The sequence below is a fragment of the Stomoxys calcitrans genome, chromosome 2 (assembly GCF_963082655.1).
Source record: "Stomoxys calcitrans chromosome 2, idStoCalc2.1, whole genome shotgun sequence".
Lineage (NCBI taxonomy): Eukaryota > Metazoa > Arthropoda > Insecta > Diptera > Muscidae > Stomoxys > Stomoxys calcitrans.
Window position 1 is genome coordinate 97,698,985 of NC_081553.1, and position 13,587 is coordinate 97,712,571.

At 42.4% G+C, this 13,587-nt stretch overlaps 1 protein-coding gene across 1 annotated transcript in view; it reads left to right on the top strand.

Annotated features, from left to right (window-relative positions):
• The first annotated feature begins 6,913 nt into the window (after positions 1-6,913).
• The window catches only part of LOC106084993 (putative uncharacterized protein DDB_G0288537), a 298,030-nt gene continuing 291,356 nt past the window's right edge, over positions 6,914-13,587 (top strand). Inside the window, exons 1-3 of the mRNA XM_059361555.1 lie at positions 6,914-7,054; positions 7,387-7,393; positions 7,462-8,427. Of these exons, the coding sequence (XP_059217538.1) occupies positions 6,914-7,054; positions 7,387-7,393; positions 7,462-8,427 (1,114 nt within the window). The remainder of the gene's footprint in view (positions 7,055-7,386; positions 7,394-7,461; positions 8,428-13,587) is intronic.

Here is a 13,587-nt window from a genome sequence, read left to right on the forward strand (position 1 = left end):
GTCCAGATTTGGATATAGCTGCCATATAGACCGATCTCTTGATTTAGGGCTTTGGGCCCATAAAAGGCGCATTTATTGTCCGATTTTGCCAAAATTTGGGACAGTGAGTTGTGTTAGGACCTGCAACATTCTTCTTCGACCTCCTTCTTCCATTTGGCCCAGATCGGTCCAGATTTGGATATAGCTGCCATATAGACCGATCTCTTGATTTAGGGCTTTGGGCCCATAAAAGGCGCATTTATTGTCCGATTTTGCCAAAATTTGGGAAAGTGAGTTGTGCTACGCCCATCGACGTCTTTCTTCAATTTGGCCCAGATCGGTCCAGATTTGGATATAGCTGTAGACCGATCTCTCGATTAATGGCCTTGCGCCCCTAAAAGGCTCATTTATTGTCCGATTTTGCCAAAATTTGGGACAATGAGTTGTGCTAGGCCCTTCGACATCCTTCTTCAATTTGGCCCAGATCGGCTCAGATTTGGATATAGCTGCCAAATAGACCGATCTTTCGATTTATGGTTTTGGGCCCATAAAAAGCGCATTTATTGTCCGATATCGCCGAAATTTGGGACGGTGAGTTAAGTTAAGCCCCTCGACATACTTCTGCAATATGGCACAGATCGGTCCAGATTTGGATATAGCTGCCATATAGACCGATCTCTCGTTTGTAGGTTTTGAGCACATAAAAGGCGCATTTATTGTCCGATTTTGCCAAAATTTGGGACAGTGAGTTAAGTTGAGCATCTCAAAATACTTCTGCAGTATGGCCAAAATCGGTCCAGATTTGGATATAGCTGCCATATAGACCTATATCTCGTTTTAAGGTTTTGAGTACATAAAAGGCGCATTTATTGTCCTATGTCGCCGAAATTTGGGACAATAAGTTGTGTTAGGTCCTTCGACATCCTTCTTCAATTTGGCCCAGATCGGTCCGGATTCGGATATAGCTGCCATATAGACCGATTTCTCGATTTAAAGTTTTGAGCACATAAAAGGCGCATTTGTTGTCCGATTTCGCCGAAATTTGGGACAGTGAATTGCGTTAGGCTCTACGAAATTTTACTACAACTTGGCCAAAATTGGTCCAGATTTGGATATATCTGCAATATAGACCGATACCTTAATTTAAAGTCTTGGCCCCATTAAAGGCGCATTTATAATCCGATTTCACTGAAATTTTCACCTTTTCAGACAGTGTTTGCTGTTTTGAACAGACTAATTTTTCTGGGTGTGGTGAAGAGATTAAAATAAATGACAAACCATTCCTTTTTGTTATAGTTTGTGGATTTAAATAAAATTTAATAAAGCTATTTCAACTTGTTTGTTAACTATGCAAATATATAACACAAAAGCCTTGAGGATATAGAAAATTTAAATAAAACCATACATACAATTAATATGTTTTGTGTATATGGAAATGAAAAAAGTTTTCTGTTTGGGAATTAATATTAACAACCACAAACTTCAAATTCATAGCAAGTAGCAACAGCTGGGTGGTTTGAGAGCAACGCTTTGATGCTGATGAATAGCTCTAGCCACACCAACAAGCGTCTACCAGTGGCGTATTGTCTGTGATTAAATCCACCTGTTGCCTGGCAACTTCTTTTCAGTAATCAATAAAAAAAAGCCTTCATTTCTTTTGATATTCGTTGTCATGGTGAGATAAGCCTGGCATACTCCGTTTGGAAAAATAAAGAAAAAAAAAAACGCGAACTTTAGTTTCTCATCACCATTGATATGCTTAAGTTAGGCTGAAAAGAGGGTTCAGATATTAATCCGCCCCATGCCACTGCGGACATAAACCTAAGCCAGTAATCGGCTTGTTGTGCGCTCTCAATGCAAAAAAAAAAAACCTCTAAAAAGAAAAACTAAGTTAGGAATTCCGTGCTAGTTACAAAACCTTTATTGTTTTCCGTGCCACTCCCCTATGTTGGTCCATGTTTGGTATAGTGTCCCCACCTAAGTGCCGGTATCGGTTAGACCCGAAAGCCGTGTAATGACAAAGGAAATGCTCCAACGTCTCATCATCTTCCCCGCATGCCCTGCACGTGCTATCACTTGCCGCCCCGATTTTACATAAGCGAGCTCGTAGTCCTATGTGTCCCGTTATGATGCCAATCGCTATACTGACCTCCTTCTTGCTTCCTTTCAGTAATAGCCTCGTCTTTTCACGATCTGGATCCTCCCATAGGATTTTCGCCGTCCTACTGACCGTTTAGCTGTTCCACAGTGTTGCATGCGCGATTGTCGCCCACTCCCTTAACTCGGATTGCGTCTACACCAAAGGCTTCGGGTTAACCAAGCTTATTGACGGCAGTCCTCTGGCCTTCACCACCAAATCGTCTGCCCTTTCATTTCTCCTTACTCCGTTATGGTGCGTCACCCAAACGATGCGGATTTTGCCATCCTCAGAGAAGGCGTTAATCTCTTTTCTACACTGCAGGACTGTTTGTGACCTTAGCGTCCTGGTTGTTATTGCCCTTATGGCAATTTTACTGTCGGTAAAGATATTCACACTCGACGTCCTCGCGTTAGCACCACACCACTTCACGCATTCCGTGATCGCCCGGATATCCGCCTGCAGAATCGTATTATGGTCAGGCAGTCTAAAACAGATCTCAGTCCCTGGGTTCTCAATGTAGACCACCAGGCCGACTCTGTTCTCTTGCTTTGATCCATCCGTGTAACATGATCTTCCAGATGGCTATACTAGGGTCCCGTCAATCCAAGACTATGCTAATGGCAGCAGTGCCTCGCACTTGACTTCAACGTTCATCTCAGGTATCCGCTCGGAAACCCCTTCCTTCTAGGTTCCCTATCGTCGCCTTCATTATACCGCGATGGTATGAGCTGCTCCCATCCTCAATCCATTCTCCCATCGCCTTAAGTCTCATAGCCACAGTGGCTGCCTCACACTTAATCTATATGTCAATGGGTCGGATATCTAGAATAGTCTCCAGTGTCCTAGTGGGCGTGGTCCTCATCGCTCCGCCTATGCCAAGCCAACATTTTCTCTGAACCTGTTGTATGTTCCTTATGTTGCACTTTTTCTCCCTAGCAATCCACAGTATTGGTCTAATCACGCTCCTGTAGAGCCAGTGGACTATCCTAGGATTCAGGCCCCATCTACATAGTGCCCAACATCAATGAGCCTACTCAGTACGCTCCTGAATGTGACACTTCTAATTCAGTTTCCTGTCCAAGATCACACCTAAATATTTGACCTTGTCAGATATCGAAATCGTCTTATTGAGGAAATGTGATGCATTAAATTGGCCCACCTTCGTCTTCCTCGTGAACAGGCAAATTTCAGTCTTCTCTGGGTTAACATAAAGACCCATGGGTCTATCACAGCCATATGCCATATGCAAGACCCTTTCGGCCCTTCTGCATAGCTCGTTTGGAACCTTACTTCTTGGAAGTATTTTAACGTCAGACGGGTTCAAATCCCTCCTCAGTCAGCATCCGTAATAGGTCATTTATGGTTGTCACCCATAGGAGTGGCGATAAAATGCCCTCCTTTGGCGTGCCCTGTGCCACTTTCTCCCTTATATTTATGCCATTAAGTTTTGCAATGAAGCGAAGAATAATACTGGCAAACAGATGCCACTTTGGATTATGTAAACACTTTAGAACCAGGGCCACCCCTCGACGGACGAAGATTACGGGTCGACCCAGTCCGAGTTAAAAGAGTGAACGGCGAATGCGCATGCAACATTGTGGAACAGCGAAACGGTTGGTAGAACGGCGAAAATCCTATGGGGGGATCCAGATCGTGAAAAGACGAAGCTATTACTGAAAGGAAGCAAGAAGGAGGTCAGTATAGCTATTGGCATCATAACGGGACACATAGGACTACGAGCTCAATGCTAATGCAAATTTGCCCATGTACATTCCACTAAGGAACAGGGGTGAACTTCTCACATATCAATGAGTGCTGGCCGATTTAATTTTAAGCTCAATGATAAGGGGCCTTCTTTTTATAGGCGAGTCCGAACGGCGTGCCGCAGTGCGACACCTCTTTAGGGAGACGTTTTTACATGGCAAAGTACCTCACAAATGTAGCCAGCATTAGTGAGGGGATAACCATCGCTGAAAAATTTTCTGATGTTCACGTCGGGGTTTGAACCCATGCGTTCAGCGTCATAGGCGGACATGCTAACCTCTGCGCTACGGTGGCCACGAGCTCACTTATGTAAAATCGGTGCCGCAAGTGATAGCATGTGTAGGGCATGCGGGGAAGATGATGAGACGTTGGAGCTTTTCCTTTGTCATTGACCAGGCTGTCGCGTCTAAAAGATACCGGCACTTAGTTGGGGACACAATACTAGACATGAACCAACAATGGGGAGTGGTATTGAAAACAATTAAGGATTTGGTAAGAAGCACGGACTTCCTAACTTAAAATTTACTCTTTCGAGGTTACTTTTTATACCCTCCACCATAAGATGGGGGGTATACTAATTTCGTCATTCTGTTTGTAACTACTCGAAATATTCGTCTGAGACCCCATAAAGTATATATATTCTTGATCGTCGCGACATTTTATGTCGATCTAGCCATGTCCGTCCGTCCGTCTGTCTGTCGAAAGCACGCTAACTTCCGAAGGGGTAAAGCTAGCCGCTTGAAATTTTGCACAAGTATTTCTTATTAGTGTAGGTCGGTTGGTATTGTAAATGGGCCATATTGGCCCATGTTTTGATATAGCTGCCATATAAACCGATCATGGGTCTTGACTTCTTGAGCCTCTAGAGTGCGCAATTCTTATCCGATTGGAATGAAATTTTGCACGACGTGTTTTGTTATGATATCCAACAACTGTGCCAAGTATAGTTCAACTCGGTCCATGTTTTAATATAGCTGCCATATAAACCGATCTGGGATCTTGACTTCTTGAGCCTCTAGAAGTCGCAATTCTTATCCGATTGGAATGAAATTATGGACTACGGATCCTCTCATGACCATCAACATACGTGTTTATTATGGTCTGAATCGGTCAGCCTGATACAGCGCCCATATAAATCGATCTCTCTATTTTACTTCTTGATCCCCCAAAGGGCGCAATTCTTATTCGAATTGGCTGACATTTTACACAGGTCTCCAACATTTAATTGTGGTCCAAACGGGACCATATCTTGATATCGCTCTAATAGCAGATCAAATCTTTTCTTATATCCTTTTTTGCCTAAGAAGAGATGCCGGGAAAAGAACTCGACAAATGCGATCCAAGGTGGAGGGTATATAAGATTCGGCCCGGCCGAACTTAGCACGCTTTTACTTGTTTCTAAACTGCTTACTTAATCCAAAGTAGCATCTGTTTGCCGGTAGTATCTTCGCTTTATCTCAAAACTGATGTCATTCGTTTCGTTTACGGCGGTGCCGAGGAAGATAAAGTTGCTGACTATCTCAAAGTTGTGGTTCCCAACTTTCTGCATTTTCTTTATCTTATCGGTTGTATTAGGTTGCCCAAAAAGTAATTGCGGATTTTTTAAAAGAAAGTAAATGCATTTTTAATAATACTTAGAATGAACTTTAATCAAATATACTTTTTTAAAACTTTTTTTCTAAAGCAAGCTAAAAGTAACAGATGATAACTGACGGATGAAAGAATGCAATTACAGATTCACAAGCTGTGAAAAAATTTGTCAACGCCGACTATATGAAAAATCCGCAATTACTTTTTGGGCAACCCAAGGCGTTTTGGGAGTTGAAACCATCCATTTTGTCTTATCTCCATTTACAGCCAGACCAATTTTCACTGACTCTCTTACGATTCTTTCAAAGGCTGCAATTACTAGTCGATGTCGATGTCTTCGGCATAAGTGAGTAGCATGGGTTCTCTTGTTAGTAGTGTGCCATGTCCATTCACATCTGCATCCCGTAAAATCTTCTCCAACAGTATATCAGAGATAACACGAAAGGCTGTCTCCTTGTCTGAAACCTCGTTTGGTATTAAATGGTGAGGAGACATTCTTTCCCATTCTTACTGAGGAACGCGTATCAGCAAGTGTCATCCTGCAGAGTCTTATTAATTTTGCAGGGATACCAAACTCAGACATGGCTTGAAATACCTTTGCCCAAAAAGTAATTGCGGATTTTTCATATAGTCGGCGTTGACAAATTTTTTCACAGCTTGTGACTCTGTAATAGCATTCTTTCTTCTGTCAGTTATCAGCTGTTACTTTTAGCTTGCTTTAGAAAAAAAGTGTAAAAAAAGTATATTTGATTAAAGTTCATTCTAAGTTTTATTAAAAATGCATTTACTTTCTTTTAAAAAATCCGCAATTACTTTTTGGGCAACCCAATATATGGCTATCGAATGCGTTTTTGCAGACAACAGATATATGGTAGGTGTTGTTTGGTCCTTCTCGGGTCTTTTCCAGGATTTGTCGTAGTCTGAATATTTGGTCTAGGGTTTACTCAAGTTTCCAGAATCCTACAACCGCCAGGCCAGGGGTTCATCAATCCAATTCCGTGTGTTTCAGTATGCCATAATTAGGATCGTACTAGTCTCGATCCTAATATCATCCAGACGCCTTATAAGATATTAGATACAAACCATCAAGCCGCCCCCCTCTGGGTCAGACACTGCTGGATTTATTGGTAGCATACCGTCTCCTGCCAAAACTACGTTCCACTGGGTCGTTAAGCTAGTTCTCTCTCCTCAGTCATCCTTGCGGCGAATACGCCCCAACTAATGTGGCTTATATAACGACAGCACTACAGCCTTAATCACACCCTAATACCCATTACCTGTTCCCAATAAAATTATGGTCCATCTAAAATGTGATATTTGTTCGATATTATTTTCATTTTGTTAGTTTGCCAAACGCTTGAACTCGTTATTACGCAACTCAATAGCATTGTAATCTCAAATTGTATTTGACAGCAAAAGTAAATGAAAAAGTTGGTTGTAATGGCCAATGTTATGAACAAAAACAAATCTAAAACAGCCAGCAGCCAAATGAGTTGGTTACATGCGCCATTACTTAGCAAGGGTATAAAAATACACAATGGCACAAATAAGTCTTCATACCCTTGGGTAAATGGCAGCTGGGTAAACTGACATTTACTTAATGATGATATGATTGTACCCAATAAACGTTCACTTCAAATATTGGTAGCCATGGTGAACCATTTTTTGCGACATTAACCAGAATAACTTTATCATATAAAAATTTTATAAAATGTGTTTTTTCTGAGAAGGACCTCTAGACTTTTCTGGGCCACTGTATGTTTTTATGTGTGTGTGTGAAACTCATGATTTATTTTATTTGCCAAATTGGCGATGCCAGCCTTCCTAGAATGCTATGTTACAGGGAAACCAATTAATTCTGATTTGTTTATTCACTTGTATCGTTTTTGTTGTTTTTGTTTTTTTCATTGTAGGCATTTGGTATAACAGCGAAAATCGTGATTGGGTTCGTATTGCCGGCCGATAGTATCCATTACACCCTGTCAAAGGGTTAAGACACACATCACTACGCAAACGGTCATTCTCGGGCCAGGGCAATAACAACAGCAGCAGTAGCAGCAGCAGCACTAACATCAACGCTTGTCCAGCACCACCACCACCTACACCCCATTGTGTTTGCAATACAGGCACAGCAACAGCAACAGCAGCAGCAGCCACCACAGTCACAACCAAAAGCACCACCACCAATAGAACCAACGAAGTCCGATTTACTGAAGCCGCTACCACCACTAACCCCCTACCACCAGGCAAAGAGGTTGACTCGAAGTCGAAGGGAAGCCAAGCCACATCATCCTCGATACTCGTGCCCAGCCATAGCCACATCAATCAATTACATATAAATCACTTTGAATTCCCACCGAAAGCACATTTGGTCTTCGACGACGACGACGACGAAGATTCCTGCACCCTCAAGTCTTTGTCAGCTCCCTCGCTGGCCACAACAACAGCTGTAGCATTAGCGGCGGCAAGTACTGCCTGGCCCTCGCCATCAACATCGACGAAGAACGAGAATAACACTCTACCATCCTCATCTACCACGGGCATTGGTGCAACAGGCTGTAGGTCGGCCAATAACTCACCCAAAAGTATCTACCATTATCAGCATCATCATCAGCAGCAGCAGCAGCAACAAAAACACCACCGACATCATCATCATCATCCCCACCACCAACAGAAAAATCTAACTTTATTGCAGCAGCAACAAACTCATCATCAACACCACAAACACCGACATCATCATCATCATCAGCAACAACAACACTTTTCTCAATTGCATTACATTGTCGCACCCCCACCACACCTAGCCGAACAGCAGCAGCAACAACAACAGCAATCAGCAACACCTTCAGCAACAGGAGCAGGAACAGCAATTGCAAACAGCAACATGGGTCGTCGCGAGATTAAGCGTTCGAACACCGGCAGCTCCACCACCAAATCATACGATAGTGGCAGTGGTAAGTACACTCGAATAATTTTTTTCTACACACCCACAATTACTGCTCTATGTACTCATGTCCAGTGGTTGAGCTAAAGGGTGCTCTGCCTCTATGGAATGTTTCATTTCAACATTGCCTAAGAGACTGAAGTGTGATGGTAAAAATTCAGTGGAAGGTGTTACCTGCGAAATGAAAATGTCAAAGAAGACGCAAGAGAAAAACAATTCAAAAGCTAGTTTAGGTTGATTGGGTAGCCCTCTACGGAGGCAAATTCTCGCGGTAAGAGGAAGTGTTGGAGAAAACACCAAGAAGACGTGAGAACCATATCTTCCATTCTATAAAAATGATGAAATTTTTGCGCTTTTTATTTGTTTCTTACTTTCTCTATACCGTATAGACTCAAAACCGATTTTCATGATATTCTCACAGATGGTAGAGTTTTGGCCTCCGGTGAAAATACTTAATTATTTTACTTTAATTGGCTATGACCGAATACTTGTTCCACTAGCCGAACTTAGAAGAGCGTTCCAAGCGTCTCGATCTTCTGCGCTCATTCTAAAAATCTCTGACACCAAGTTTCGAGGTATCTCCCACATCTTGATCTTTCCATCGGGCTTTTGGTCTTCCCGGTTTGCGTGTAACCCCATGTTTGCCTTCAAAAGACTTCTTTGCTGGAACTTCTCCATCCATTCTGACAACATCACCTAGCCCAGCGTAGCCGTTGTATTTTGAGGCGTGTAACTATGCTATCGTCGTCATACAGCTCATACCCGTGGTTCATACGTCGCCTATATTCTCCATTAACGCAAACTGGTCCATATATTTCACGATTAATCTTTCTCTCAAATACTCCAAGTACTGCCTCATCTGCTATCACAAGTACCCATGCTTCAGAACCATATAACAGGACGGGTAGTATCAGTGTCTTGTAAAGTGTAAGCTTCGTATGGCGAGAGGTGGCCTGGTTTCTAAACTGCTTACTTAGTCCAAAGTAGCATCTGATTGCCAGTGTTATTTTTCGCTTAATCTCAAAACTGGTGTCATTCGTTTCGGTTACGGCGAGGTAGATAAAGTTACTGAATATCTCAAAGTTGTAGTTCCCAACTATCTTCATTTTCTTTATCTGCTCGGTTGTGCAAGGCTTTTTGGGAGTTGAGACCATCCATTTCGTCTTATCTCCATTTACAGCCAGACCCATTTTCACTGACTCTCTTTCGATTCTTTCAAAGGCTACAGTTACTACTTCCGGTGACTGACCTATAATATCGACGTTGTCGGCATAGGTGAGTAGCATGTGTTCTCTTGTGATTTGCAAATTGCAAATTTTGCCCATGAACACTAAGGAACAGGGGCAAACTTCTCACATATCAACGAGTGCAGTTCGATTTAAGTTCAAGATCAATGATAAGGGGGCTCCCTTTTATAGCCGAGCCCGAACGGCGTGCCGCAATGCGACACCTCTTTGGAGAGAAGTTTTGCATGGCATGGTACCTCACAAATGTTGCCAGCATTTGGAGGGGAAAACCACCGCTGAAAAATGTTTTTTCTCTCATGGTCTCCCCAGGATTCGAACCCAGACATTCAGCGTCATAGGCGGACGTGCTAACCTCTGCGCTACGGTGGCCTCCTCTCTTATGATTAGTGTGCCACATCTATTCACATCTGCATCTCGTATAATCTTCTCCAGCAGGATATTAAAGAGATCACACGATAGCCTGTTTCCTTGTCTGAAACCTCGTTTAGTATTAAATGGTTCGGAGAGATTCTTTCCTATTCTTACTGAGGAACGCGTATCAGCAAGTGTCATCCTGCAGAGTCTTATAAATTTTGCAGGGATACTAAGCTCAGACATGGCTTGAAATACCTTTGAACGTAAAGGAGTATTGAAGGTGGCTTTGCACTCAACAAAGAGATGGTAGGTGTTGATTTGTTCTTCTCGGGTCTTTTCCAGGATTTGGCGCAGTGCGAATATCTGGTCCAGGGTGGATTTACCAGGTCTAAAACCGCATTGATAGGACCCAATTATCTCATTGACTTTAGGTTTTAATCTTTCACACAGTACCCTCGAGAGTATCTTGTATGCGATGGGGAGGAGACTTATTCCTCTGTAGTTGGCACATTCCGTCTTATCTCATACACATTCCGTCTTGTCTCCTTTCTTGTGTACGTGACATAGTATGCTGAGGTTCCTATTATCGGATATGCGTTCTTCTAGCCAGATTGCGCAGAAAAGCTGATGCATTCGCCTTATCATCGTATCGCCTCCGGTCTTAAACATTTCAGCGGGTAACACGTCGGCTCCTGCTGCCTTGTTGTTCTTTAGTCGGGTCACTGCTACTTGGACCTCATTCTGACTAAGAGGTTAACATTCTATACCATCATCAGGGATTGGTTCTGCGGTATCCTCTTCGCCGCCAACGTCGGACAGTAGTAGTTGGGTAAAATGATCTTTCCATATCCTCAGCATGTTATCTGTGTCAGTTACCAGATTTCCTTTTTTGTCTCTGCAGGAGGATGTGCCTGCACCGAAGCCATCGGTTTGTTGTTTAATTCTTTGGTAGAATTTCCGGACTTCGTTCTGACTCCTGTACATCTCAATTCGCTCACATTCACGTATTTACATTTCCTTTTTCTTTCTGCGGAATAGCCGTTTCTCCTCTCTCCTTTTCTTCCGATACCTTTCCTTCATCTGGCGCTTTGCTACTGATTGCAGGGTTGCTCTATATGCCGCATTCTTGGCTTCAGTAGGATCTCGACACTTTTGGTCGTATCATGGGTTTCTTGAAGACGGCTTCCGATACCCAAGTAGAGATTTCGCGGCATTTTCCATGGAGTGGGCAATAGTTTGCCACTGCGCTATTATATCATCGGAACAAGGAGTGCTTTCATGAAGCAGTTGAGTCGATCGAGTGGAGTATGCCGCTGCCATTTGTTGTGTTTGCAGTTTTTCAATGTCCAGCTTCCGTGCAGTGTCAGATCGTACTTTCCTCGCCATGTTCAAACGGGTGCGAACCTTTGCTGCAACAAGGTTATGACCCGAATCGTTATTCGTTCCACGGATCGATCGTACATCTTCGACGCTGGATGAATGCCTTCCATCTATCACAACGTGATCAATTTGGTTCCTTCCTTTTGATCGGGTGACAGCCATGTGCTTTGTGAATATTTTTATGTTGAAATGTGGTGATACATTTTTATACCCACCACCATAAGATGGGGGGTATACTAATTTCGTCATTCTGTTTGTAACTACTCGAAATATTCGTCTGAGACCCCATAAAGTATATATATTCTTGATCGTCGTGACATTTCATGTCGATCTAGCCATGTCCGTCCGTCCGTCTGTCTGTCGAAAGCACGCTAACTTCCGAAGGAGTAAAGCTAGCCGCTTGCAATTTTGCACAAATACTTCTTATTAGTGTAGGTGGGTTGGTATTGTAAATGGGTCATATCGGTCCATGTTTTGATATAGCTGTCATATAAACCGATCTTGGGTCTTGACTTCTTGAGCCTCTAGAGGGCGCAATTCTTATCCGATTTGAATAAACTTTTGCGCGACGTGTTTTGTTATGATATCCAACAACTGTGGCAAGTATGGTTCAAATCGGTTCATAACCTGATATAGCTGCCATATAAACCGATCTTGGGTCTTGACTTCTTGAGCCTATAGAGTGCGCAATTCTTATCCGATTGGAATGAAATTTTCCACGACGTGTTTTGTTATAATATCCAACAACTGTGCCAAGAATAGTTCAAATCGGTTCATATCCTGATATAGCTGTCATATAAACCGATCTGGGGTCTTGACTTCTTGAGCCTCTAGAGGGCGCAATTCTTATCCGATTGGTACGAAATTTTGCACGACGTGTTTTGTTACGATATCCAACAGCTGTGGCAAGTATGGTTCAAACCGGTTCATAACCTGATATAGCTGCCATATAAACCGATCTTGGGTCTTGACTTCTTGAGCCTCTAGAGTAAGCAATTCTTATCCAATTTGAATGAATTTTGGCACGTAGTATTTTATTATGATATCCAACAACTGTGCCAAATATGGTTCAAATCGGTTCATAACCTGATATAGCTATCATATAAACAGATCTGGGGACTTGACTTCTTGAGCTTCTAGTGGGCGCAATTCCTATCCGATTTGGCTGAAATTTCGCAAGACGTTTTTTTATTGTTACCTTCGAGAACTATGTCAAATAAAGTACAAGTCGGTTCATAACCTGATATAGCTGCCATATAAACCGATCTGGGTTCTTCACTTCTTGAGCCTCTAGAGGTCGCAATTATTATCCGATTTGCCTGAAATTTTGTACGACGGATTCTCTCATGACCATTAACATACGTGTTTATTATGGTCTGAATCGGTCTATAGCCCGATACAGATCCCATATAAATCGATCTCTCTATTTTACTTCTTGAGCCCATAAAGGGCGCAATTCTTATTCGAATTGGCTGACATTTTACACAGGTCTCCAACATATAATTTAATTGTGGTCCAAACCGGACCATATCTTGATATCGCTCTAATAGCAGAGCAAATCTTTTCTTATATCCTTTATTTTGCCAAAGAAGAGATGCCGGGGAAAGAACTCGACAAATGCGATCCATGGTGGAGGGTATATAAGATTCGGCCCGGCCGAACTTAGCACGCTTTTACTTGTTCTTCTTCTTTTGGTTAATAACATAACCATAACATTCACATTACCAAACAGCTCGAAGATTGCAAGGATTAACGCTATAAGGAAAAAGAGCAGCACTGGTAATGTATCAGAATATAGGCCAATAACATTGCTGCCGGTGCTTTCGAAAGAAGTGGATCATATTCTCAAGAAACAGCTTATGACCTACATTGATCGCAGTTCGCTTTACATTATTGCCAATGTGGGTTCAGGAAGAATAGAGGGATATCTATATTGCTTTGTGTTTTTTTGGGTTATTACAAAGGCTTATAGATCCACTAGCCTTCTCAGCGGTGGAAAACAGTTGCCCTTCTCTTAAATACTAATGAAAGTTGACATTTGAGGAGAGCTCATACGCATATACACTCCACTTCTAGCGTATTGCATTATTGAAGGCCTAAAAGACTGCATTTTATAATCCAGTAAAAATGCAACTAGTCTTTCCATGGCATCTTTCTGAATATGGCTAAATGAGTGAGATGTAATTCAT